This window comes from Callorhinus ursinus, unplaced genomic scaffold, assembly GCF_003265705.2.
Source record: "Callorhinus ursinus isolate GAN/ISIS: 27379988/994484 unplaced genomic scaffold, GSC_fseal_2.0 scaffold80, whole genome shotgun sequence".
NCBI classification, from domain to species: domain Eukaryota; kingdom Metazoa; phylum Chordata; class Mammalia; order Carnivora; family Otariidae; genus Callorhinus; species Callorhinus ursinus.
The window spans coordinates 1,058,533-1,084,811 of NW_027397142.1; the positions used below are offsets into that span (position 1 = coordinate 1,058,533).

Here is a 26,279-nt window from a genome sequence, read left to right on the forward strand (position 1 = left end):
AAAACACAACTGTTCAAAATCTTTGGGATGCAGCAAAGGCAGTCCTGAGAGGAAAGTACATAGCAATACAAGCCTTTCTCAAGAAACAAGAAAGGTCTCAAGTACACAACCTAACCCTACACCTAAAGGAGCTAGAGAAAAAACAGCAAATAAAGCCTAAACCCAGCAGGAGAAGAGAAATAATAAAGATCAGAGCAGAAATCAATGAAATAGAAACCAAAAGAACAGTAGAACAGATCAACGAAACTAGGAGCTGGTTCTTTGAAAGAATTAACAAGATTGATAAACCCCTGGTCAGACTTAGCCAAAAGAAAAGAAAAATGACCCAAATCAACAAAATCATGAATGAAAGAGGAGAGATCACAACCAACACCAAAGAAATACAAACAATTATAAGAACATATTATGAGCAACTCTATGCCAGCAAATTAGATAACCTGGAAGAAATGGGTGCATTCCTAGAGATGTATCAACTACCAAAATTGAACCAGGAAGAAATAGAAAACCTGAACAGACCTATAACCACTAAGGTAATTGAAGCAGTCATCAAAAATCTCCCAAGAAACAAAAGCCCAGGGCCAGATGGCTTCTTAGGGGAATTCTACCAAACATTTAAAGAAGAATTAATACCTATTCTTCTGAAACTGTTCCAAAAAATAGAAATGGAAGGAAAACTTCCAAACTCGTTTTATGAGGCCACCATTACCTTGATCCCCAAACCAAAGACCCCATCGAAAAAGAGAATTACAGACCAATATCCTTGATGAACATGGATGCAACAATTCTCACCAAAATACTAGCCAATAGGATCCAACAGTACATTAAAAGGATTATTCACCACGACCAAGTGGGATTTATCCCTGGGCTGCAAGGTTGGTTCAACATCCGCAAATCAATCAACGTGATACAATACATTAACAAAAGAAAGAACGGGGCACCTGGGTGGCCCAGTTGGTTAAGCGACTGCCTTCAGCTCAGGTCATGATCCTGGAGTCCCGGGATCGAGTCCCGCATCGGGCTCCCTGCTCAGTGGGGAGTCTGCTTCTCCCTCTGACCCTCTTCCCTCTCGTGCTCTCTCTCTCTCATTCTCTCTCTCTCAAATAAATAAAATCTTTAAAAAAAAGAAAGAAAGAAAGAACAAGAACCATATGATCCTCTCAATAGATGCAGAAAAAGCATTTGACAAAGTACAGGATCCTTTCTTGATCAAAACTCTCCAGAGTATAGGGATAGAGGGTACATACCTCAATATCATAAAATCCATCTATGAAAAACCTACAGCGAATATCATTCTCAATGGGGAAAAACTGAGAGCTTTCCCCCTAAGGTCAGGAACGCGGCAGGGATGTCCACTATCACCACTGCTATTCAACATAGTATTAGAAGTCCTAGCCACAGCAATCAGACAACAAAAAGAAATCAAGGGCATCCAAATCGGCAAAGAAGAAGTCAAACTCTCACTCTCACGATTTGTAGATGATATGATACTTTTTGTGGAAAACCCAAAGGACTCCACCCCAAAACTGCTAGAACTCATACAGGAATTCAGTCAAGTAGCAGGATATAAAATCAATGCACAGAAATCAGTGGCATTCCTATACACCAACAACAAGACAGAAGAGAGACAAATCAAGGAGTCGATCCCATTTACAATTGCACCCAAAACCATAAGATACCTAGGAATCAATCTAACCAAAGAGGCAAAGGATCTGTACTCAGAAAACTATAAAATACTCATGAAAGAAATTGAGGAAGACACAAAGAGATGGAAAAACATTCCATGCTCATGGATTGGAAGAACAAATATTGTGAAGATGTCAATGCTACCTAGAGCAATCTACACATTCAATGCAATCCCCATCAAAATACCATCCACTTTTTTCAAAGAAATGGAACAAATAATCCTAAAATTTGTATGGAACCAGAAAAGACCCCGAATAGCCAGAGGAATGTTGAAAAAGAAGAACAAAGCTGGTAGCATCACAATTCCGGACTTCCAGCTCTATTACAAAGCTGTCATCATCAAGACAGTATGGTACTGGCACAAAAACAGACACATAGATCAAGGGAACAGAATAGAGAGCCCCGAAATGGACCCTCAACTCTATGGTCAACTCATCTTTGACAAAGCGGGAAAGAATGTCCAATGGAAAAAAGACAGTCTCTTCAACAAATGGTGTTGGGAAAATTGGACAGCCACATGCAGAAGAATGAAACTGGACCATTTCCTTACACCACACACAAAAATAGACTAAAAATGGCTGAAAGACCTAAATGTGAGACAGGAGTCCATCAAAATTCTAAAGGAGAACACAGGCAGCAACCTCTTCGACCTCAGCCGCAGCAACTTCTTTCTAGAAAGATTGCCAAAGGCAAGGGAAGCCAGGGCAAAAATGAACTATTGGGATTTCAGCAAGATAAAAAGCTTTTGCACAGCAAAAGAAACAGTCCACAAAACCAAAAGACAACCGACAGAATGGGAGAAGATATTTGCAAATGACACATCAAATAAAGGGCTAGTATCCAAAATCTATAAAGAACTTATCAAACTCAACACCCAAAGAACAAATAATCCAATCAAGAAATGGGCAGAAGACATGAACAGACATTTTTCCAAAGAAGACATCCAAATGGCCAACAGACACGTGAAAAAGTGCTCAACATCGCTCGACATCAGGGATATCCAAATCGAAACCTCAATGAGATACCACCTCCTACCAGTCAGAATGGCTAAAATTAACAAGTCAGGAAACGACAGATGTTGGCGGGGATGCGGAGAAAGGGGACCCCTCCTACACTGTTGGTGGGAATGCAAGCTGGTGCAGCCACTCTGGAAAACAGTATGGAGGTTCCTCAAAAAGTTGAAAATAGAGCTACCATACGACCCAGCAATTGCACTACTGGGTATTTACCCCAAAGATACAAATGTAGTGATCCGAAGGGGTACGTGCACCCCAATGTTTATAGCAGCAATGTCCACAATAGCCAAACTGTGGAAAGAGCCAAGATGTCCATCGACAGATGAATGGATAAAGAAGATGTGGTATATATACACAATGGAATATTATGCAGCCATCAAAAGGAATGAGATCTTGCCATTTGCAACAACGTGGATGGAACTGCAGGGTGTTATGCTGAGTGAAATAAGTCAATCAGAGAAAGACATGTATCCTATGACCTCACTGATATGAGGAATTCTTAATCTCAGGAAACAACCTGAGGGTTGCTGGAGTGGGGGTGGGGTGGGAGGGATGGGGTGGCTGGGTGATAGACTTTGGGGAGGGTATGTGCTATGGTGAGCACTGTGAATTGTGCAAGACTGTTGAATCACAGATCTGTACTTCTGAAACAAATAATGGAATATATGTTGAGAAAAAAAAAAAAGATAGCAGAAGGGGAAGAATGAAGGGGGGGGAATCGGAGGGGGAGACGAACCAGGAGAGACGATGGACTCTGAAAAACAAACTGAGGGTTCTGGAGGGGAGGGGTGTGGGGGGATGGGTTAGCCTGGTGATGGGTATTAAAGAGGGCACGTTCTGCGTGGAGCACTGGGTGTTATGCACAAACAATGAATCATGGAACACTACATCAAAAACTAATGATGTAATGTATGGTGATTAAAATAATAAAAAAATTTAAAGAAAAAGAAGCCAGACACAAAAGGCCACATATTTATATGAATGAGTCCACTCCTAGGAAATGTGTAGACTAAGCAAATCCATAGAAACAGAAGGTAGATTAGTGGTTGCCAGCGGCTTGAGGATGGAGAATGAGTGCTGATGGTCCCAGGGCTCTTTTTGGGGGTGGTGAGAATGTTCCAGAATGAGATAGAGGTGCTGGTTGGACAACCTCGTGAAAATACCCAGAGTCACTGAATTGTATACTGTGAAAGGGTGAATTTCTTGTAGAATGTGAATTACATCTCAAATCTAAAAGTAGATTTGAGGGGCGCCTGCCTTCATTAGGCGTCTGCCTTCGGGCTCAGTCATTAAGCGTCTGCCTTCGGCTCAGGTCATGATCCCAGGGTCCTGGAATCGAGCCCCACGTCGGGCTCGCTGCTCCGCGGGAAGCCTGCTTCTCCCTCTTCCACTCCCCCTGCTTGTGTTCCCTCTCTCCTGCCTCTCTCTCTCTCTCTCTGTCAAATAAATAAAATCTTTAAAAAATAAAAAAAATAAAAGTAGACTTGACTTTTAAATATTCCCGTGATATTAGATCACTAGACATTAGGCATCAGAATGGGTCCTAGCTCTGTCGCTAACTTGCTGGGTCAGCCATTAGTTTTTCTAATTCCCTATTTCCTCACCTGATAAATAGGATTAAATATAATTACCATTCTCAGAATTTTGTGAAGATTTTTGTGTTTTTGTGTTTTTTTTAATTTTATTTAAATTCCAGGATAGTTAACACAGTGTTATATTAGTTTCAGATGTACAATATAGGGATTCAGCAATTCCACACATCACCTGGTACTCATCAGAACAAGTGCACTTCTTAATCCCCATCACCTGTTTCCCCCATCCCCACCCTCTCTCCTCGGGTGACCACCAGTGTGTCCCCTAGAGTTAAGAGTCTGTTTCCTGGTTTCTCTCTCTCCTTCTCTCTTTTCCTTTGCTCATTTGTTCTGTTTCTTAAATTGCAATTTTGTGAAGATTTAATGAAGTAATTCGGGTAGAGAATAAAGTACGAAGTAGATATTCCTGGAGAGAGAGTCTGAAGAAAATATAAAGGTGCCATTCAGATGTTTATTGTGTGTTTATCATCAGTAAGTTTTGGTTTTTGACTAAATTCTAATAGACTTTTATCTTGGTTACTTTGGAGTGCCTGGCTGGCTCTGCCAAAAGAGCTTGCGATTCTTGATCTCAGGGTTGTGAGTTGGAGCCGTACATTGGGTGTAGAGGTGACTTAAAGAAATAAAACTTAAAAGAAATAATGGTCACTTTGAACTGTTCATAAAATTCTGGGCTGTGAGTTCACCATTATTATCCTTAATTTTTTTCACTTTTCTCTGCCTGTTTGTCTTGTCCCAGCAGAGACAATACGGTGCAGAGAAAGCAGCTTAATCAATGACTGAATTCAAATCTTGGCTGAGCTTTAGCTTCCTTTCAGGTAAAATGAAAAAACAGAGATCCCTATTACAACGCCATAAAGACAGATACTTTCTAGAAGCTCCTTAATAAGTGACAGCTTATTCTTTGTTGCCCTCTGTTCTTTAGACTCTGCAATCATCTGCAGAGATCATACTCAATCGCACATATTATCTTACGGTGTATTAAAATGTTTGCTCTATTTGCTTTTTGTGTTTTCTTTTTCTGATTTTTTTTTTCTGTTTTGGATTTTGTCTCCCTCTTCGTTCTTTTGGCTTGTTAGTTTGTTCACTCGCTTAAAGTTCTTTTAAACACAGACTCGTTTTGTAAGGCTTCAGCTTAACAGTAACCCACAACCCTCGGACCAACAACTTTTGTAAGGCTTCAGATGCTTTATTGTGGATATAAAAATATCTGGAGCAATATATTTTTCCTCTTAAGGCCCTATTTGGCAGTACGACATAAGCTTGTTATTTTCATTGCTTCTCCCCCCCAGCCCCAGCCCATCGTGTGCTCCCTTCTGATCCAGGCATTATTTTATAATATTCCCGTCTTTGGTACTTTTCATTCTTTGGTTGATGGATTCCTTGTTTTACTACATGGCTCTCTGTGAATATGGTAAATGGTATATTAGGTCCCCTTCTCAGGACCTAATATCTTAATAAGCACATGCTTGTGTCTCAAAATAAAATCAATTTTGTGAACAATACATGCATATTTGAAGAGGGAGTGTATTCCTTTTTCTGGCTCTGTATTCCCTCCAGATAGCAAGTGACAGCTAATTTATTCAAATGTATTAATCATCCTTGCTTCAGTATTTTCAACTACTCCATTCCTAATGGCCCCTTCATATTTTTTAAGTGTGTGTGGGTCTCTCTTTTTATGAACATGTAAATTAACAAATAGCTAGAGTACTCTCTTGACCCTAGCAGCGGTCTCTAACCAAGATAAGCAACCTGTGTTTCCGGAGAGAAGATCATCGACACCTGTACATGTGTCTTCATTTCTCACTCCTCATTCTAATAAATCAACATCCGGGTGGCCTCAGCACCCTGGGACATCATTCCGGAAACCGTTACCAGTTTAATATTGATGTCCCTAATGGATGGCTTTTGTTCTTCTGTATACCGGAGGTCACTGCAATATTTGACAAATGTAGACCAGTTTTTTCCAGACATTTTCTTGGAGCTTAGAACAACGCCCCCAGTTCCTCTTCCATAGCTCTGTTCTCGGTGTCCGCAGGAGTTTCTTCTGTGCATCCCAGAAGCATGCGTATTCCCAAGGCTGGTGTTCTTCTCCGCTGTCCCTTCTTGGCCCATGTGCTCCTCAGGGCTCAGGCCTGACCTCAGCTGTTTTGTACCCATGAAGCCACATTGGTTGTTAATATAGTGCAATATTTCCTTACCTGGTGAGAAAGAACCTCAACTCTGAGCCAACTGAAAACTGCCCACAGGCAGCCCACCAACCCCGTGGATCCATGGGCTTTCCATGACCAGCAACTAAAGGGACCGTGCCGGGCAGGGCAGGGGCACGGGACCTGTTGTCGCACCTCTGTTCTGAGCGGCCTGGGTCTGTGTCATCCCTTGCTAATATTTTTCAGGGCACACCTGCATCAACTCCCATAGTTCTAACACCTGTGTAGTGACAGTACCCAAGTGTACATTTGTTTAAGGTTGGGACTCTCTCAAGAGTTCTAATTCGGTCCAATGTAGCTCTTATACAGGGGCACCTGCTACGTTGGGCTATGCCACATGCTAGGCATTCATAAGAAGGCACAGCCCTCATCTGTCCATTCACTCACTCAGCAATACTGAGAACCTGTTGTGTGCAAAGTGCTGTGTTGGTACTAAATACAGTGGCACACAGAGCAAATGTGGCTCCTGATGGCATGAAGCTCCATGCACTGAAGTGGAGAGAGGTGATTAGTGATTTGTTTTTGATAAATGCAACGAAGGAGAAATACAGAGCACTATGAGATCAGATAAAAGGGGAATCTAGCCTTGTGTTGGGGGAGGTGTGTGTCTTAGATGGCTTCCCTGCAGAAATGGCACTTTTAAGTTATAGGGTAAAGGATAAAGATGTATTTCATTTATTTGACAAGGTCTTATGTATGTGACATGCACTGCTCTGGAATCTAACAGATACTAACTTATGTAATCTTCCTGATAAATCTGTGACCTAGGTGCATGATCTCCTACTTACAGTGGAGAAGCTGGGGCACAAAGCGGTCAAATAACTTGCCTCGATTCACGGAACCTGAGGGTATATTCTCCAAACCTATTGTGTCCTGCTTTGTACTATCTACTCAGCTTGAGGTCTGGAGACCTCGCCAGCTCCATTCTATTCTCTCTGTCATTTCTCTCTGGAAGCCTCCAAAGCTCTGAATTTGTTTTAGTTGTCCTGTTACAGTCACTCTGGAAAGTGGGGATGGGCTGGGTGCCCACGGAGCTGCAGCTTCACCCCCAGCCTCAGGATGGTTCTCCTAACTGGGCTGCAGATCCACACTTCGGTTTCCTGGTGGAGTGGAGGCTGGCCTCCAGCAGTCCCCGACAGCCTGCATGGGTTGCTGCTCCATCCTGGTGGCCCCAGATACGGGCAAGGTGCCCTGCTCCAGACCCAGAGCCCTGCCATATACTCTGAGGATCACTGGCCTCACTGTGGGATGGGGTGAGACCAACATCTAATGTTGAAGCCAGCTTAGATTCAGCCCAAGGTGGCCAAACCTCGTTGGATGCTGTAATTTGAAAGCAAACCATGCCCTCGCAATAGAGGTATGGTAGACCAAATTCTTAGTCTACATAAGGGGGGACTGAGCATGCTCCTCAGCAGCCCCCTGCTCTCCGACCACAGCTCGCCATGGGTTACTTCCATGTCCTCAGAAATTCCACTTCTCGTGGGTTTGCCCCAAGGCCCTCTTTCTCTTCTCCCTCTACCCTCTCAGTAATGTTATCCACACCACACTTCAATGACTACATGCCAATGACACAGTTCCAGCTCCTTCCCAGGTCTTTCTGTGCCATCAGCTTGTGCATCTAATTGCCTACAGGTTACTCTCCTGTAGGATGAATATCCCATGGGCGTCCTAAGCCCAACAGTTCAAAAACAGAGCTCTTTCTACCCCCTTGAACCCATTCCTCCTCCCGTGTTCCTTTCCTCTTTGGATGGATGATGTGCTGCCCTCCACCTGCCTGCAACCATCCATCCTCCATCCCCCCAGAGGACCTTCTTGGTCTCCACTCTCCCTTTCATGCCCCACTTCCCCCCACCACGTATGGTTAGATCTAGGCCGAAGTCATCACTCACCTCTGTCCACTTTGCTCTTTTCCACTACCACAGTCCATAGTTACGGCTTGGATGTAATCTCCTCGGGAAGGCTTTCTTGACCTTACCCTCACTCCCCCTGCATGCCCACGCACATGTGCGTGCGCGCACACACACCCACATCCAAGTCTGGGGGCTCTTCTCCTGTGTGTACTCACACATCTCAGCGTATACTTTACCCATTACAGCACCTGTTCTGCTGTACCCTAGTTGTCACTTGTCTGTGTGTTCAGGGCAGGCTCTGTGGGCATACAACCTGTGTGGTTGCATGGGGGACCACGTTTGGAGGGACCCCACACTTAGTGGAATACTCCTGAAACTCATTCTAATTTTTGAATCAGAGACTCCATTTTTATTTTGTGCTGGGCCCCATCGATCTGTGTACTCACCAGACCGTGAGCCCTGTTGGGGCAGGGACACGGTCTGACTTGCTCACAACTGGGTCCCTCAGCACCTGGTATGTTGACCACGTAAAAAGTGGTTGGGAAATATTTGTAAGTGGGTGAACCACTCAGAGTCTAAGAAGCCTCATGTCTAAATGATCAGAATAATTGTGTGCATCCACTGAGGCAATGTGCATCAAGCATTTAAAACAGTGTCTGCCGCCTAATGTGCCCTCAGCCAATGTCAGTTCCTTTCTTTCTATGCGACAGCTGCCTCAGAGTTCTCATTCCAGATGGTAGCTGGCTAGCAGCCTCTCCTGACTTTCTGCTGAGATGTTCCTGGAGACTGGAGAAAGTGGGATCCCACTAGAAAAGAAATCTGATGGACTGCCTGAATCCGGAAGGCAGCCCCATAACTGTGAGGCCAATGGGACAGCCTGAGAAAATCCGACTCTGGCTTTGTCACATGAGGTGCCCCTACGTCACCTCACAAAAACAAATACAGATTACAGAAGTAAGAAAATACTTAGTAATGCCCTGATTTCTGCCTGCAGACTCAGAAAATAGGCAGCCTTCCAACCCATATATGTCAGTGGAGAAGGGCCAGTGAGGCTGGACCGTGATGTAAGGAAGGACAAGGAAGGCCGGAGAGGGGGCAAGGGCAGGACGCCACAGGACCTTGTAAGGACTTAGATTGTATCTTATGCACGGTGGAATGCTGCAGGTAGGTTTTAAGTAGGACAGTGATGGAGATGAACAAAGTGGAGGATAAGCAGGGAGAGCAGGAGCTTCTTCTGATGATCTGGACAAAGGGTGACCTTGGACGGAACTAGAGCGGTGGTAATGGAAAGACTAAATGGATTCCAGGCATATCTTATGAGTAGAGTGGTTGGAACTTAGAGACCAAGCAGGTAAGATGGATGTTAAGAGAAAGTGGTGTCCCAGGTGAGCCATTATCGGTCGGCTAATGCCGTGACAATGCTATGTTACACACCAGCTCAACACTGAATCACTTAGACCAATAAGCGTTAGGTTGTTTCTTTCATATGTTAATGGGCTGGCCAGGGTGACTCTGCCTCTGAATTTAGATGATCTGGGCTTGGCTCTAGTCTTTGACTTTTGTTCAGGTCTGTTCATCATTCTAAGTATTAAAATTCTGCTAGTGTGCTACTAGTATTACTATTCTACTAGTATTTGTAGTACTAGTATACGAGTGGTAACTAGTAGCAACTCAGCATATTCTTCTCATTTGGTTGGGCAAAGATGCAAAAGTCAAGCCAAACCACACAGCATATTTAAAGGGCCTCAGTGTGCATCGTGCCTGCTCCTGTTCTGTTGGCCAAAGCAACAGAGGGACAAGCCCAAAGTCAGGATGTCAGAGAAATAAAGGTGAGGGATGGGGGAGGGAGCTAATATTTGTGGAACAATATTTCCATCTATCACACCAAGTTTCTGGAATAAACAATCAAGTGGATGGAGGTCTGTTTTACTTAGTGAGTAAAACTGTAGTTAAGAGAAAAATGTTCCCTTGTGTATCAGTTAGCTTTTGCTGTATAACAAACTATCCCAAAACACAGTGGCTTAAAACAGCAAACAATTGTTATTTCTCATAATTTACTGTGTTGCTAGAGTGGCTTTTCTGGTCATAGACAGAATGGCTGATTTATACTGTTGTTGCCTATACATCTGTGTTCATCCAGAGGCTCAGCTGGTGCTGGCAAGTTTAGGATGACATCATTTGCATGTCTAGACATAGTGATAGCTGGGGCAGTGGAGATGACTTGCCATTTGTCTCTTATATCAGTCAGGCTAGCTCAGGCTCATTTCCAGTGAAATGGTCACAAGGTTCCCAAGAGTAGCAAGAGAAGGCAAGTCCCATGCAGCAAACACTTTGCAAGCCTCTGTTTGTGTCACATTTGTTAAGGTCGCATTGGCCGAAGCAAATCATGAGGCCAAGGCCAGATTTAAGAGATGGAGAAATAAGCTTTACCTCTTGGTGGAATGAGGTAAAATGTTGCATTGCACAGAAGTGTGCATATAGGAATGAAGAGGATCTGTGGCCATTCTTGCAACCTACCACACTTGACTACTGCAGAGATACACGCTTATTTACAAACACCAACTCTAAGCATTTTATAAGTATCAACTTATCTAATGCGCATAACAATCCCATGAGGTGGGTACTGTTATTCTCACTTTACAGTTGAGGAAACTGAGGCACAAATAGATTGAATAACTGCAGTAACTTGCCTTAGTTCATACAGCTGTTGGAGGACTCGAACCATACTGAGCCAGGCCCAGAGTCTGTGCTCTTACCCACTGCATTAGCCTAACTCTCAGTGGGTTACTGGTGCTATCACTACTACTACTAATACTAATAATAACAGTAGAATCTAGGAGCTGGATGGACAACTTCCAGCAGAATATCTGAGGAAGCAAGCTGACCATCATCTACATGGACAGTGAGCCCAGCAAAATGTATGTTCAGATGGATCATGTCCCTCTTGAGAATGAATCAAGAGTAAAAGAACAAACACATGAGCCCTTTGAAGATTAGGCTAAATTGCTTTACCTTCCTTCGATTTGATATATTTTTTTAAAGATTTATTTTTTTCTTTCTTCCAAAAGTGGGGAGGGAGGGCCAGAGGGAGAGATTGAATTCTAAGCAGACTCCAGTCAGGGAGTTCAACATAGGACTCAATTCCATGACCCCGGGATCATGACCTGAGCTGAAACCAAAAGTCAGACGTGCTCAATGGACTGCACCACCCAGGCACCCCATGGTTTTTTAGAAAGTTTTTTTTTTAAGATTATTTATTTATTTGTTTGTTTATTTGACAGAGGGAACACAAGCAGGGGGAGTGGGAGAGGGAGAAGCAGGCTTCCCGCAGAGCAGGGAGCCCGATGCGGGGCTCGATCCCAGGACCCTGGGATCATGACCTGAGCCGAAGGCAGACACTTAATGACTGAGCCACTCAGGCGCCCCGAGAAAGTTTTTTGATAAAATTTTTCTCTTGTACCTCTTTCATCACTTTGATTACTTTTGTTTTCTATTCTGTATGCCGAATTTCTTTTCTAATCAAGAAACATTTCAAACATAACAAACAGTGATTTTCTCCAGTCTAATTATTAAACAGATATTAATGATCTTCCAAATTTCCTTAAGTTCTCACTTTAAAAAAAGAGAATAAAACATTATAGATAGCTAGTACCAGTTAGCTTTTGCTATATAACAAAGCGCCCCCAAACAGTAGCTTAAGTGAACAACTATGTAGTTCTCAATTTCAGATGAAAATGAGATCCAGGGGCGCCTGGGTGGCTTAGTTGGTTAAGCGACTGCCTTTGGCTCATGTCATGATCTCGGAGTCCTGGGATCGAGCCCCACATCGGGCTCCCTGCTCGGCGGGGAGTCTGCTTCTCCCTCTGCCTCTGCTCCTCTCCCCATCCCCCCACTTGTGTACTTTCTCTCTCTCAAATAAATAAATAAAATCTTTAAAAAAAAGTGCGATCCAGAGAGGATGTGTCTGATCATAAGCATGTGGCTGATCTGATAAAAGAACCTAATGCTTTGGAATTCTGATCTAACGGTTCTTCTAAGGGAAAAGGAATTCCATAGATATTTTTCTAGACATTCTGAGGGGCTTTTTCTGGTTATTTCTAAAGAAATCTAGAGGTTAGTTGCATGGGTCATTAGGTCTCATGTTATGTCAGAAGATGCATTTTCTTAAACATCATCCCTTCTGACTACCTGAGGGATATACTTCACCCTAAGTATTGTTCTTATAAACAATGTGAGTGTTGTGTTCAGTGAAAGCCTTATTTCCTATTACTGTTTCCTAAATGATTAGGTGGATTTTATAAGAAATTGTCTATAAAACTGGGCTATATGGTCTTGACCAGTCAGAACAGTGATTTTCACTTTAGCGAGCATCAGAATCACCTGAGGAGCGGGTTAAAATACAGATTTCTGGGCCCAGCCCCACAGTCCCTGGTGCAGTAGGTCTGGGTGGGCCCAAGGCTTTTGCATTTTGAAGTTTCTGAGTGGTATGATGCTGCTAGTTTGGGGACAATGCAAGAATCACAGAATTAGAGTAAACAAAAAAGTCATGGCAAGTATACTGTGAGATATGTAAGTGTGTGCACAAGACTTAACCTATAAGCACATTCTTTGTGTTATTATTTATAATACTAAAAACTGGAAACTACCAAAATATCTGAATAATACAAAACTTGTAAAATAACTTCACATACCATTAAATGAAAAAAACCCACAAGTTATCCCAATGTTGTGTACATATGTGTGTATACACACAGACCTGGATTAATATTGACTAACAGACTATCAGGAAAAGAAGTGATTTTTATTTTCTTCTGTGTACTTTTCACATTTGTTGATTTTTCAATGGGCATATTTTGTGTAGTAAAAAAGCTGTTAAAAATAAGTGTTATATAATGTATGGTGATTAACATAACAATAAAAAATTTAAAAAAATAAGTGTTATAAAGTGTTTTAAGTACAAAAAAGAGGACTCATTGAATTTAGCCCTGATCAATATTTCTTTTGTTCCCTGCTGACATCCAGCAATACTTAGTCACGCTCAGAATATCGTTTGAGAATATTTGAAGACAAAATATCTTGCCATTTTTCATACACAGTCAGCATCAGAATTGGTCACATATGGGGCGCCTGGGTGTCTCAGTTGGTTAAGTGTCTGCCTTCGGCGTAGGTCATGATCCTAGGGTCCTGGGATCGAGCCCCGCATCTGGCTCCCTGCTCAGCCGGGAGCCTGCTTCTCCCTCTCTGCCTGCCACGCCCCTTGCTTGTGCACGCGCTCTCTCTAGGTCTCTCTCTGTGTCAAATAAATACTTAAAATCTTTTTAAAAACAAATAAACAAAAAAACCCCAAAGAACTGGTCACATACGAGGGAGACAGAATCACTTGGTATTTGGAGAGCTGGCTCTGAGACCAAACTTCCTGAGCTTAAACCCTGCGTTCTCTGTCACTGGGCAAGTTTCTTAACCAACGTATGTACTAGTTTCTTTATCTGTAAAGTGGGGATAATCACAGTATCTCCATTATAGGGTTGTTGTGAGGATTAAATGAACAACTTAAGAAATGTTAGCTATTCCTATGTTTGTAAAAAAAAAAAAAATTCTGCCGTTGCCTTGTATTAGCAAACATACATTAATGTTTTCTGGTTTTGTCTAGATCTGGATGTGTGGAGGCCGGCTCTTTATCCTCCCCTGCTCTCGAGTGGGACACGTCAATAAGCCGCACTTTCCAAATTTTCAACCTGGGCTTGTAAAAGCCGTGACATATAACAATCTCAGATTGGTGCATGTTTGGCTGGATGAATACAAGGTAAAGGAAGTGTCTCTGATTTGGAAAGAAAAGCAAGAGTACAGAATGGGACTTGCTCTAAAAGAAACCTGCTACTACCTTTCTAGATAACAAGTTTTGGGGTTTTTTTTCTCTATTTTCCTTAAATTAGCCTTCAGCCACACATTTACGTTCCCCAGACCCTATTCTCAATTGGTTCATTCTAACCTACTACACTTTTTATTTTAATTTCTAGGGAAGCTCAAGTTTCTCAGAAGTAAATCAACCACCATAGGAAGTTTGTTTTGTTTTGTTTGTTTGGCCCAGATCTGTTTTTCCCCCTAAGGATTGCCCCTCTGAAGCAAACACCTCTCCCTGCTCCCCTCCCCACAGGCAACTCTTTAAATTCTCTTCCTCTACTACCAAGTTCTCAAGGGATGCAGCTGCTGTGATCTGGAGACCGCGCAAGAACCTCCACTATCTCTTTTCTACCGACAAAGATTTCTCTATCAAAGCCTTGCCCCTTCACCTGTGCACCTCCCCAAGGCTTCAGTCCCTAGCCAAGACCTAAAAGAGTCCACAGACAGAGAACATGTAGCTGTGGCCTCATTTGAAAGTTGTCCCTCCAGGATCCATGCACAAACCAATATGGTGGTAACCCCAGCAAGACCTCATTTCAGATACATGGGGAGAAATATGTAAGAATCTCTTTATGATATTCTATGTTCTGGTCTTAATCTAATATTTCTTTATTATTTTAAATTATAAAAGTAATAATACTCTTTCTCTAGTAATCAAGGCAATGTGAATTAAAACCTCAATGAGATATTTCTACATAGCCACTGAGATTGGCCAAAATGTTTAAAGCCTGATAGGACCAAGTATTGGCAAACAGGAATTCTCAGACACCGCATGTGGGAGTATTCATTATTACAAACTCACTTTGGAAGACAGTTTGGCAAAATCAAGTAAAGATCATGAATATCCCATGATCCAGCAATTCTATTCTGTGCATACACCCCAGAAAGGCATGCTTTTGTGCAGCAAGAACACATGAACAAGAATGTTTACAAACAGCATTGTTGGTGTTAGCCAGCACTAAATACAACCCAACTGTTCACCAAGAGTAGAATGGATAAAATGTGACATATTTAATTGATATAATTCTATACAGCCATGAAAATTAACCAACTGTAGATACACACACAACAGTACAGTACACCTTAAAGACATAATGGTGAACAAAAGCAGCCAAACACAATAGAGTATATACTGATTTATTCCATTTCCTATTAAGGTAAAAATGGGTAAAATTAAGCCATGTAATTTATGGGTGCACAGTTAGATAATCAAAGCTAAAAAGAAAAGCAAAGACATGAATACATAATCAAGATAGCATTTAAAACCAAGAGAAAGCCTATGCTCAAGACAGGAAAGGCAGGGGGCTTCGGGGATGCCATTTATGTTCTATTTCTTGACCTAGTCAATATGACGGGGATTGATTTTTCAGCAATTCATTAAGTTGCACATTTAATTTTATGTACTTTTTGTATGCTTATTATATTTCCCAATTTTTAAAAGAAATTCTTTTTTAAAAGGTAAAACACTCATGTTTAAAAGTCATATAGTATTGAAAGAGTACTAAGTGAAAAGCAAGCTTTCTCAGACCATAGTTCGACCCCTCAGAAGTAACATTAAATTAGCAATCACTAAATCACTAAATTTAGTAAACTAAATTTAGTAAATTTAGTGATTCGCTAAATCACTAAAATTAGTAAGACTAATAGTTTCTTGTTAACACACATCTAAAAACAAATATATCTCCTTTTACATAACTAGATTCACACAATATTTTGTTCTGCAATTTTTCTACCTGTTAGCATATTTTATTTTTAAAATCATATTTATTTATTTATTTATTTATTTATTTATTTATTTATGAGAGAGAGAGAGAGAGAGAGAGAGAGAGAGAGAGAGTGAGTGGAGGGGAGGGAGGGGCAGAGAGAGAGGGAGAGCCAACTCCCTGCTGAGCAGGGAACCTGATAAGGGACTCAGTCCTCAGACCCTGGGATTATGACCTGAGCTGAAGGTAGATGCTTAACTTGACTGCCACCCAGGTGCTCCTACCTGTTAGTATATTTTAAAAACATACTTTCAAAGTCCTTTAAAATCTGAACATATAAACATATCATTCTTTTAAATATTTCCTTTGAATGGATCTCCTAAAATTGATCCCATTAATAAATAGCCCCCTACAGATAAACATTCTGATTATCTCAGCTTTTTATTAATCCTTAATATTTGCCTCAATGCACATCCTTCACACTATCTTTTTGTACATTTGTGCAGATATATCTCGGGAGTAAATCTCAAAACATGGACTTGCTGGGCCATGAGAGGTGCATTTTATATCCTGATGGTTAATGTCCAAACTACCATCACTATCACCAAATACATAAATGCCTGTCTCCCCACAACTTTTCCAACCCTGATTTTAATTAAACTTTGTATTCTAATCTGGTAGTTTGGAAATTATTATTGTTTTATATTGCATTTATTTATGAGAGATCTTGAGCTTATTTTCATGTTTGTTGATTTTTTTTTCTGTGAATTCTGGCCACAGACTTAAGCAGTTGACTTGAACACATTTAGGACTGAGCAGTTTACTGAATTTCACAGAGGATATAGTGACAAAAAGGTCCATCTAACCTAAAAAGCATACTGTTTGGCATAAAATCAATGGATGTATGAGCCAGCACACTGGAAACTGTAGTGAGTGACATTAGACAAGAGAGGGCTTCGCACAAAATGTTGTCTAAGGTCCTCTCTGCCTTTGCTCCCAAACGGCAATACCCCTCTCCCACCCTCAGGCCCATCCCCTGCATCCACCTGCCCTGGGAACTAGGAGTGGCAAGATATGATGGCAAAGACCTACAATGGTCAAGTGTCCCAGGGAGAATCCAACATGGCATGCCCATAATACACTAGCTTGGAGAAGCAAGTTCCTTCTCTTGTTCAACAATATTACTGTACTATATTCTGGGCACTGGGAAACTCAGATGAGAATACAAGGCTTCAGTCTATTTAGAATCTCTCTTTTAATATGGGGCAGACTGAATCCATTAGACATTCGTACTTAATACTGTCTTAAATCAGAGCATCTAACAGACAGACCAGGGGTGGTGATAATAATGGCCAGTGCTGACATGACACCATATGCCAGCCTTTTTTCCCCAGTATTCTCTGCAGGTATTAGATAGAGGGTTCAGTCCTCACGACAACCTCATGAGGGTAGGGGCAGAGGCCACATAATAAAGAACAGAGCAAGAATGTGAACACAGGCTGTCTTCTCCCAGGGTCAATTTGCCGTGAGCCACTACCCCATCTCCCATTTCTGAAATCATGGGAGTGTTGACTGGGACCAGGGAGTGAGGGTTTTGTCCTTGAGTATTGAAAGAGCAGGAGAAAGGGGATATATCACAACAGGTGTTTGGGATTCTTGGGCTCCTAAGAAGCAGGACCTGGATCCCTGGTTCCCTTCCTGGACCCCTCTACATCATCTCGCCGTAGTTTGTCACAGAACATACTGTGAATACGTGTGGGGCGGGTGAATCCCAGGTACCACGTGTGTCTCTGCCCTCACTCCATGGATGGAATCGGAAGGTCTTCTGTTTTTATTTTTTTAGTTCAGGTGATGGGAATATATACTGCTATGTTAGATATGACTTGTCTGGTTTAATGAAATGACTCTCTATTTCCTTTTAGGAGCAGTTTTTTTTACGACAACCTGGTCTGAAATCTGTTGCCTACGGAAACATTAGTGAGCGTGTTGAATTGAGGAAACGATTGGGTTGCAAATCATTTCAGTGGTATTTGGAAAATGTCTTCCCAGAACTGGAGACATCTTAAGGGCAGCCAATGAAAAGGAAACAAATCATTTTCATTAACGAAGGGCTAAAAATCCCCCTATGTCTTCAACACAGAGAAGAGTGCAAGTTTGGAACATCATGAAATTATGTGACATGCAGTAAGAAATACAACCAGAGTGCTCTAGAACAAGAGTGCCTTTCTGTCTTCTTTTAACAATAGTTCTTAACACTTTGTTACACATGCCACTAAATTTCTGGGGCGGCAAAACCTTGAACATTAGAAATACACACAGTCACACAGTTAAGGCTATCATACAATTGAGCAAGGTAGAGTGTATTCTCTTCGTTATTTGCCAGACTCACTTGGTCCCGTTAGACCACAGGGAACGCTCCACTCTTGGAGCCTTTGTCAACTCCATTCCACTCCAGGCAGGTGACCTGGACTGGTGGCCTTCTAAGACGTTCACAGAGAGCCTTGGTTGGTACATACCAACTGAGGCTCAACTGTATTGAGCTCCTCTCTTCCTGCCAGTGTAGATTTGGGTGCTGATTCCTTGCTTGGTTGGGTTCCCGAGTTTCTGATGTCCCATCCACTTGCCGTGGTGTTCCAGTCCAGTTCTCTAGGCCAGTCTTCCAGTTTGCGCCTGTCAGTCCTTTTGTCACTTGGAGACAGTCCTTCTTCCCTGCTTCTGATTTTGCCTTGTTCATATTTCTCCCCTCCTATGGCTCTGGCCTACAGCCCTCCTGATACTTCTTGGATTGTGTGCTCTGTAGTTAATCTATGTTCTGGCTAAGAACTGTTTAGCTGGGACTGGGGAAGAAGTAGCTAAGTTCCCTATCTACCCTGTGTGAACATACTTCCAAATGTCTAAAGTACTTCTTTTGGGTTAGAGGGATGGCTGTTGTGTTCACCCTGGTGGAGGTGGCTAGAAAGGGGGCATATATTTAATTCACAGAGAAAATGAGGGAAAGAACACATTGAAAGGAATAAAAGGAATGGGGGAGACTTGGGGTAGGATCACTAAACCTAGCACACAAGCTAGTTTTTACAGAAGGAGACAACTTATCTATTATGCTCACTCAGTCAGCAATTGAGTGGTCCTCCGGGGCCAGATATCCTTCTTGGTGCTGGGATGCAGCAGACGAGGGAACAGGAAAACATCCCTCCCTTCATGGGGAGTTTATCTAATCTCCTTATACATATGTATTTAGTAAAATACTCTATAGGATCTATTGTTAGATTTATGTATTTAGCAAAATACTCTATAACGACATGGGGAAAACCCAGGCTTATATATTACAGGTGGCCAGGGTAACTTGATTGACCCTTTAAAAAGTCAATCTGGCAACACAAAATAAGCACCACATTATGATTATATTCTTGGACCACACTTGCACCTTACCTGCTTCTAGAAAGTAATAAAAAATGATTATAATAAACCCATGAATCTTAAAATTAGTGTAAAATACAAAATAGAAATCTGTAGCAGAAGGAAAAAAGAATTCTAGTATAAATAAACCATCATTTTGAAATAACTTTTTTCTAGTTCTGAAATCTGAGAATAATTTTTTCTTTGGTAAGCATAAAGGAGGATGTTGTAAATATCAGCTTTGCCAAAAGAAAAAGACAAATGTTCTTAGAGCCATGAAGCCTAATATTAGGTCTTCCGTTTTCTTTTTTTTTCTCTCCTTAGAGAGATAGAGGGCACACGTGTGGGCATGGGGGTAGAGGGCCTGGAGGAGACGGGCAGAGGGAGAGGGAGAGAATCTGAAGCAGACTCCCTGCAGAGGAGGGAGGCCGACACAGGGCTCCATCTAGACCCTGAGATCATGACCTGAGCTGAATCCAGAGGTCAGGCACTCAACAGACTATGAGCCACCCAGGCGTCCCTTTGGTCTTGGTTATTTAATGTGAATGTTGGTTCAGGTACCAGATAACAATGTGAGTTAAGTCTTAGAAATGATCTAGTATGTTCCTTAAACAACTTCTTTTGAATATTGACTCTGGAACAGAAATCAGAATAAACATCCAAGTATTGGTGTGATTGAAAGGAAATCCGTATTAGCCTATAGGTGGCAATTTTCTGTTTCATATGTGGAAACTTAAAAATCTGATTTCTATTGTGGAGCTAGTTGAGAAGTATCTGCTAACCCACTCAAAGCTATTCTCAAAACACAGTTTTTGGTATGATCAAATGTTCAGACAAGCCTTAAAGTAAGCCTGGGAGTTCTCTAATTAAAGCATACTTCTTGGAATGTAGCCTAAGACACAACAGCATGAAAGTGAGCTCCCATTATGTTCCATACACAGTGGTAAGTACTCTCAGTTCAACCACACATAAAATAGGCCCTACTGTTATTGCCATTTCATAGATGGAAAACCAAAGTTAGAATTTGTCCCGGGTTGGGGTTGCCAGTTTTAGCAAACAAAAATACAGGATGCTCTGTCTTTGAAATTTGTATTTTAAATAAGCAATGTTTTGTTAGAAGTATATTTCACATATTCCACGGAACATACTTATACCACAAAACTGTTCTTTGTTTCTCTGAAATTCAAATTTCAGGCCATCCTGTATTTCATCTGGTAACGTTATCTGGGGACAAACTAACACAGCCCATATAGTAGCAGAATCAGCCCAGTCTCAGACTCTGGGCTTAACCACAACGTTAGGCTGCAAAGAGCATTTTAGTCATTCTCCGTAACAGTAAAACTGGAGCTAACCCAAACCTCAATGGCTAGAATTATACCATTATACATTAATTTGATGGAATAGCATATAAACCCGTTTAAAATAACGGCTAGAAAAAAATTCCGTCCCAGAAGGCCAACTTTTAAATATCCGACGCTATCAAGGGTCGGGAGCAGGCGTAGTGGCAGCTCAGGCACTGACTTGTTCCCTAGCACAGGGATTTCAAACTTCAGTTTGCGTGTGAGTCTCCTGCAGCTCCTGTTAGAACGCAGATTTCGATTACTAGGTAGGTGTGGCAAGGGGCTTGCGATTCAGCAGTTCTAACCAGCCCCCAGGGGACACTGACGCGGCTGGCTGTGGCCGCTGTTCCTCAGGCTGCCTCACTTCTGCACCTGACCACCGGCGTGAGGTTTTTCCACGGCTTCTCTGAGAGGTACACCGCAAAGCCTTCATACTTGAACCCACATTTCTTTGGGCAAAGCTGAAGTTGCACATCTTTCAATATGTACAAGCCCGCTTGTCCTTAAGGAGGCCTTTTTTATACGAGGAAAAAACCCAAGACGCCGGTCACAGACCTTCCGGGCCACCGCCAAGCCGGGAGCCTCTCGAGCACGTAGGACCCCGCCGGCGCCGCGGGGCGCCCACGCCCGGCGCGGACGGTGACGTCATCGGCGCGCGGGGGCGGGGCCTTCTTTCACGTGACCCTAAGGGCACGCGCGCTCGGTCCGAGACTGCGCGGGTGCAGCGTTTCTTCCCGAGCTGCGCCGCCGGTTCTGGCTAATGCGGCTCGGACCCGGGCTGTGGCGGGAGGGAAGATGCCACGGCCCGAGCCCCAGAGGGCCGGGATCCTGCGCTGCCGGCGTCGGGGTGAGTAGCGCGCGGTCTGGCGCGGCGGCGTCTGAGCCCGCGCGGCCTCCGTCGTCCCCTCAGTGCCTCCAGCGAGCGGCTCCGGCGCGCGGCCCCGAGACCCCGAGGGCTGACGGCTGCGCCCGGAGCCTGGCGCTGCTGGCGGCGGGCTGCAGTGTCAGGCCGCGCAAGCACGGCCCCCCGGTGACTGGGTGTTGACGGAGGAACCGCCTGCGGGCTCCGGCGCGCCCATGTGGGCGGGGGCTGCGGCGGAGGTCGCGGAGCCGTGGGCCCGGGTCTCCCGCCTGTGTTTTCGGGAACGAGGGCCGGAGCCCTGCGGCTCGGTCTTCCAAGAGAAGAAAGTGGTGCGGCAGAAATGGTAACGGAGGATGTCCAACGTGAACGCTAGAGAGGAGTGAATGATGCACCCTCCCCCGGTCCCCCCCCCCCCCCCCCCCCCCCCCCTCCCCCCCACTCCTCCCTCCCCTCCCTTCCCTTCCTCCCCTCCCTCCGCCGCCACAATATCCAGGCAACTCGCATTTCCCGGGAAGGCTCAACAACTTGTACTTACACATGGCATTTGGTTGATGTGCCTCTAGTTTCTCTTTTATTTTTGTTTGCAATATACTTGTTGGAGAAATTGGGTTGTTTATCTTGTATAATTTCCCACGTTCTTAAATTCCGTGGCTGTTGGATCAATCTGAAAATACCAAGTCCCTGTCTCCAGTTCTGAAAGACTTCATCCTTTGAGGAATATTAATATGCTCATGATAGACTAGTTTCGTTTATTTTTACCATCAAAGAAGATTTGGGTCAGCATTCCTTTTTTACTTTGTGTTATGAAAGCAACTGTTTGGTTGATCGGTTTTCCAAATATAAGGTGAAATTACGACTTTGAATGTGCTTTTCATAGTATTACTGTGCACTCTTACCCCAAATCACAGGTTTAGACTGGACTTTAAAGTGTGTTTGTTTTACTCCACTCTGTTCTTCCCGTTTATCCAGAAATTTGTATGTCGAAATCTACTCTGCCTTAAGAAAAATAAAACTTTTCTCCACTCTCAGTATGTATCAGTTGAGCTTTTCAAGTTAAAGATGGTGAAAGAGTAACCCACAGTTTTCTCATCTTCTCTTGACAGTTTCTTTGCTGTTTGTTCCTTGCAATTTGGGTTCCATTTTTTTTCCTTTTTTAAACTTTTTTTATTGTAAAATATATACAACATGAAATTTATCATTTTAACCGTTTTTAAGTGCACAGTTCACCTGCATTAAGTACTTTCACAGTATTGTGTCACCATCCCACTATTTCCAAAACGTTTTAATCACTCCAAGCAGAAACTCTGGAACCATTAAGCAATAACCCCATTTCCCCCTTCTCCCAGACCCTTTCTGTCTCTCTGAATTTGACTCTCTAGATACCTCGTGCAAGTGGAATCATACAATATTTGTCTTAATTGTGTCAGGCTTATTTCATGTATTGTTTCCAAATTTCATACATGGTGAGCATCTGTTAGAGTTCATTCCTTTTTGTGGCTGAATAATAGTTTTCATTTTTTGTCTATATCACAGTTTATTGGTTCATCTCTTGAGTGGCACTGGGGCATACTGGGGGGTTTCCACCTTTTGGCTACTGTGCATAGTGCTGCTATGAACATGAGGTTACATATATCTTTTTGATTCTTTGGGGTATATATGTAGGAGTGGAATTGTTGGATCATATGGTATATCTGTTGGACTTTTTGAGGAACTAACAAACCCTTCACATTTTTAAACTGCTTTTTTAAGACCTTCATGCCTTGCTATGGCTAAATCTGATTGCCCCACCTCAACTCCTGCTGACTTGACCTCTAAATCTTTGTGACACCTCATGTCGCTGGTCAGTACCCCCTCTTGAGGGTCTCGATTTTGTGATCCTTCTCATGTCCTTTATTAGTACTTCCTTTTCCACCAGATTTTTAAATGTCCATGTCCCCAGAGGTTTAGTGCTTGATCCCTAATCCATTACGTAAACCCTCTTCTGCTATTATTTCTGTGGAACTTGAACTAAAATTTTGGTGTTTATTTTTAACATTGCTCTGAGGCTTAGATTTGAATTTCAAGCTAGATTTTTCCCCCTCTGTCCCAAATACACTGCTGCTAGAATTTTCTCTCAAGATGTATTTGCTTAAAGACATTAGTTAGCTTATTTTTGCATGCAGAACAAGTTAATTCTCATCCTCAGGGTCAGAACCCCAGCCTGCCCTCAGAGGTAATTAATTACCTTCCACTAGTCTTTTTTTTTTTTTTTAAGATGTTATTTATTTGACAGAGAAAGACACAGTGAGAGAGGGAACATAAGCAGGGGGAGTGGGAGAGGGAGAAGCAGACCTCCCGCCGAGATACGGGGGCTCCATCCCAGGACCCCGGGAACATGACCTGAGCCGAAGGCAGACGCTTAACGACCGAGCCACCCAGGCGCCCCCTAGTCTTAACCAGCCAATCTATTCATTATAGCCAGTCGTTCTACTTGCCATTCTGTTTGGAAAACTGAAAACAAATACATGTTGCAGTTTTCCAAGACTTGAACTTTCTCCTCAAAATATTTCAGTATTTGGCCATTGAAGTCTTATTTTTTAAAACCAAATTTAAATATCAGCTTCGAAAAGAAATTTTCTTCAGGTTTTTCATACAGTCTTTTTTTCATCTGTAACCCCACCTGTCTTACCTCCTATTGGTGAATTTGAAGCAAATCTCAGGTATCATAGGATTAGATTATTTTAGCTGTATAAAATAAGGTCATTCTGACTTCTAGTCTTTCTTGTTTTTTTTTTTTAAGATTTTATTCATTCTAGAGAGAATGTGTGTGTGCATGGGCATGAGTGGGGGGCGGGGGGCAGGGCAGAGGGAGAGAGAGAATCTCAAGCCACCTCCCCACTGAGTGTGGAGTCCTACACAGGGCTCAGTCTCACAACCCTGAGATCATGACCTGAGCTGAAACCAAGAGTCGGACGCTTAACCATCTGATCCACCTAGGCACTCCTCTAGTCTCTTTTTAAAATAAATTTTATTTAGAATAGTTTTAGATTTATAGAAAATAGCAAAGTAGTACTGAGAGTTCTTTTATATCCCATGCCAAGTTTCTCCTATTATTAACAACCTGTATTAGTGTGGTATATTTGTCACAATTAATGAACCAATACTGATACATTATTAACTAACATCCAGGATTTATTCATATTTCCTTAGTTTCTTTCTTTCTTTTTTTTCCCCCCTGTTCTAAGGGCATTAGGTAAAAACGAAGGGTCCCATCCAGGATACCACATTGCATTTAGTCATCTTGTCTCCTTAGGCTCTTCTTGGCTCTGACAGTTTCTCAGATTTCCCTTGTTTTTGATGGCCTTGACAGTTTTGAGAATACTTGTCAGGTATCTTGTAAAATGTCTGTCACTTGGGATTTGTCTGATGTTTTTCTCATAATTAGATAGCATTTCCATTCCAGAGTGGGAGGACAGTGCCCAAAATGCCACCAGGTGTGGGTCCTAGCGGGGTGATTCAAGACCTCTATCTTAAATGGGACCAATGGCACAAATGTTTAAAGACCCACAGCCCTGCCCAATTGGCCACCAACATCCTGTCGTCTGGGCACTGGCCATTATATTGCCCTAATTTCAACACTCATTGGCTGATAAGCTTATGCAGTTCTTAACTCCTCTCTGGTGATGCAGGGCCAAACATTAAATTATTGGGAACATACAACTAAATTTTCTTTAAAACAAGGCTTCATGTGTGTCCCCAACCTCTACTCTTCACAAGTGGATACCTCCTGTGCCTCAGGAGAGCACCACCCAGTCATTTGCGAGGTGTGCCTCTGGGGACCACCCCCCCAGAATTTATTGAAAACTTGTAATACCAGTAAATGCTCCCAATGGTGCAAACAAACCTTAATCGGGGCATCCCAAATCTGTGCGATCCTGTTCGATCCCCTGCCCCTCAGTTCCCCTACCTGGGAGAGCCACCCTTCAGGGATGGCTCCCTCCACCTGTGCCCAGTGCTGGCGATGACAGTGCCCCAGCCCATGAATCGCAGGACCCAATCTCATATTGAATGCTGCCTGCACAGCCTTCCAGTAGAGCAGAGATGACACTGAGGAGACTGATGACAGTGGCTGATGATGGCAAGCCCTCCCTGGGACTTGGGTGCCGAACTGACTCCTTGTGACGATCCCATTAAATGACATTTTGCAGAGCTAACTGTGTGTGTACCCCAGGACGCTCTACTTACTGCAGGGCTTGCTGCTCTAATGTGAGGTGGTACTTTGACTGCCAAGCTGCTCTCCACTGCACCTTTGAGCTTTGGAAGGCCTAGGTATGTGTTGAGTCTCACAACCTTTGGGGGACCCCTTTAAACACTTAGTTGTTTTCCTTTGCTTTACTCATTGGACTGGCCCACATTGCATCCTACGGAGAGTTAGTGAATTTAATTTCTGTTGCAAGGACCCCTTACCAGCTACAGGTACTGCCACCACCACAGCATTCCCCTCTACACCCTCCAGAACCACAGCTGCAGGGTCACTTCCCTGTACCACCCCAAAAAGACCCTTTCCCATGGTCACCACTCAGGGCTCCATAATCTTCCTGTTCAAGCCCTCCAGTAAACTTAATATTTTTATACAGTAGGCAGAAACTGGAGCTCATTTCTTAGGCCCCCGTAATTGCTGGGCACATTACCAGGCTGAACAAAAAAGACTGTTCCTGGAGTTAGTGGCCTACCGGCTGATTATTGACCC

General features: G+C 43.0%; 2 protein-coding genes across 9 annotated transcripts in view; both read left to right on the top strand.

Moving 5' to 3' along the window:
- Nucleotides 1-18,146, top strand: part of GALNTL5 (polypeptide N-acetylgalactosaminyltransferase like 5) — a 62,183-nt gene extending 44,037 nt beyond the window's left edge. Inside the window, exons 8-9 of the mRNA XM_025862219.2 lie at nucleotides 13,999-14,151; nucleotides 17,875-18,146. Of these exons, the coding sequence (XP_025718004.1) occupies nucleotides 13,999-14,151; nucleotides 17,875-18,018 (297 nt within the window). The 3' untranslated portion in view covers nucleotides 18,019-18,146. The remainder of the gene's footprint in view (nucleotides 1-13,998; nucleotides 14,152-17,874) is intronic.
- Nucleotides 18,147-21,371: 3,225 nt separating this feature from the next.
- The window catches only part of GALNT11 (polypeptide N-acetylgalactosaminyltransferase 11), a 62,266-nt gene continuing 57,358 nt past the window's right edge, over nucleotides 21,372-26,279 (top strand). For 5 of the 8 annotated variants that reach the window (XR_012376695.1, XM_025862195.2, XM_073887550.1 and 2 more), the window contains exon 1: nucleotides 21,372-21,535. The gene's annotated coding sequence lies outside the window, so the exon portion shown is untranslated. Of the gene's footprint in view, nucleotides 21,536-21,638; nucleotides 21,894-26,279 lie in introns of those variants that run through there. The other 3 variants (XM_073887552.1, XM_073887554.1, XM_025862194.2) reach the window with 1 other exon arrangement.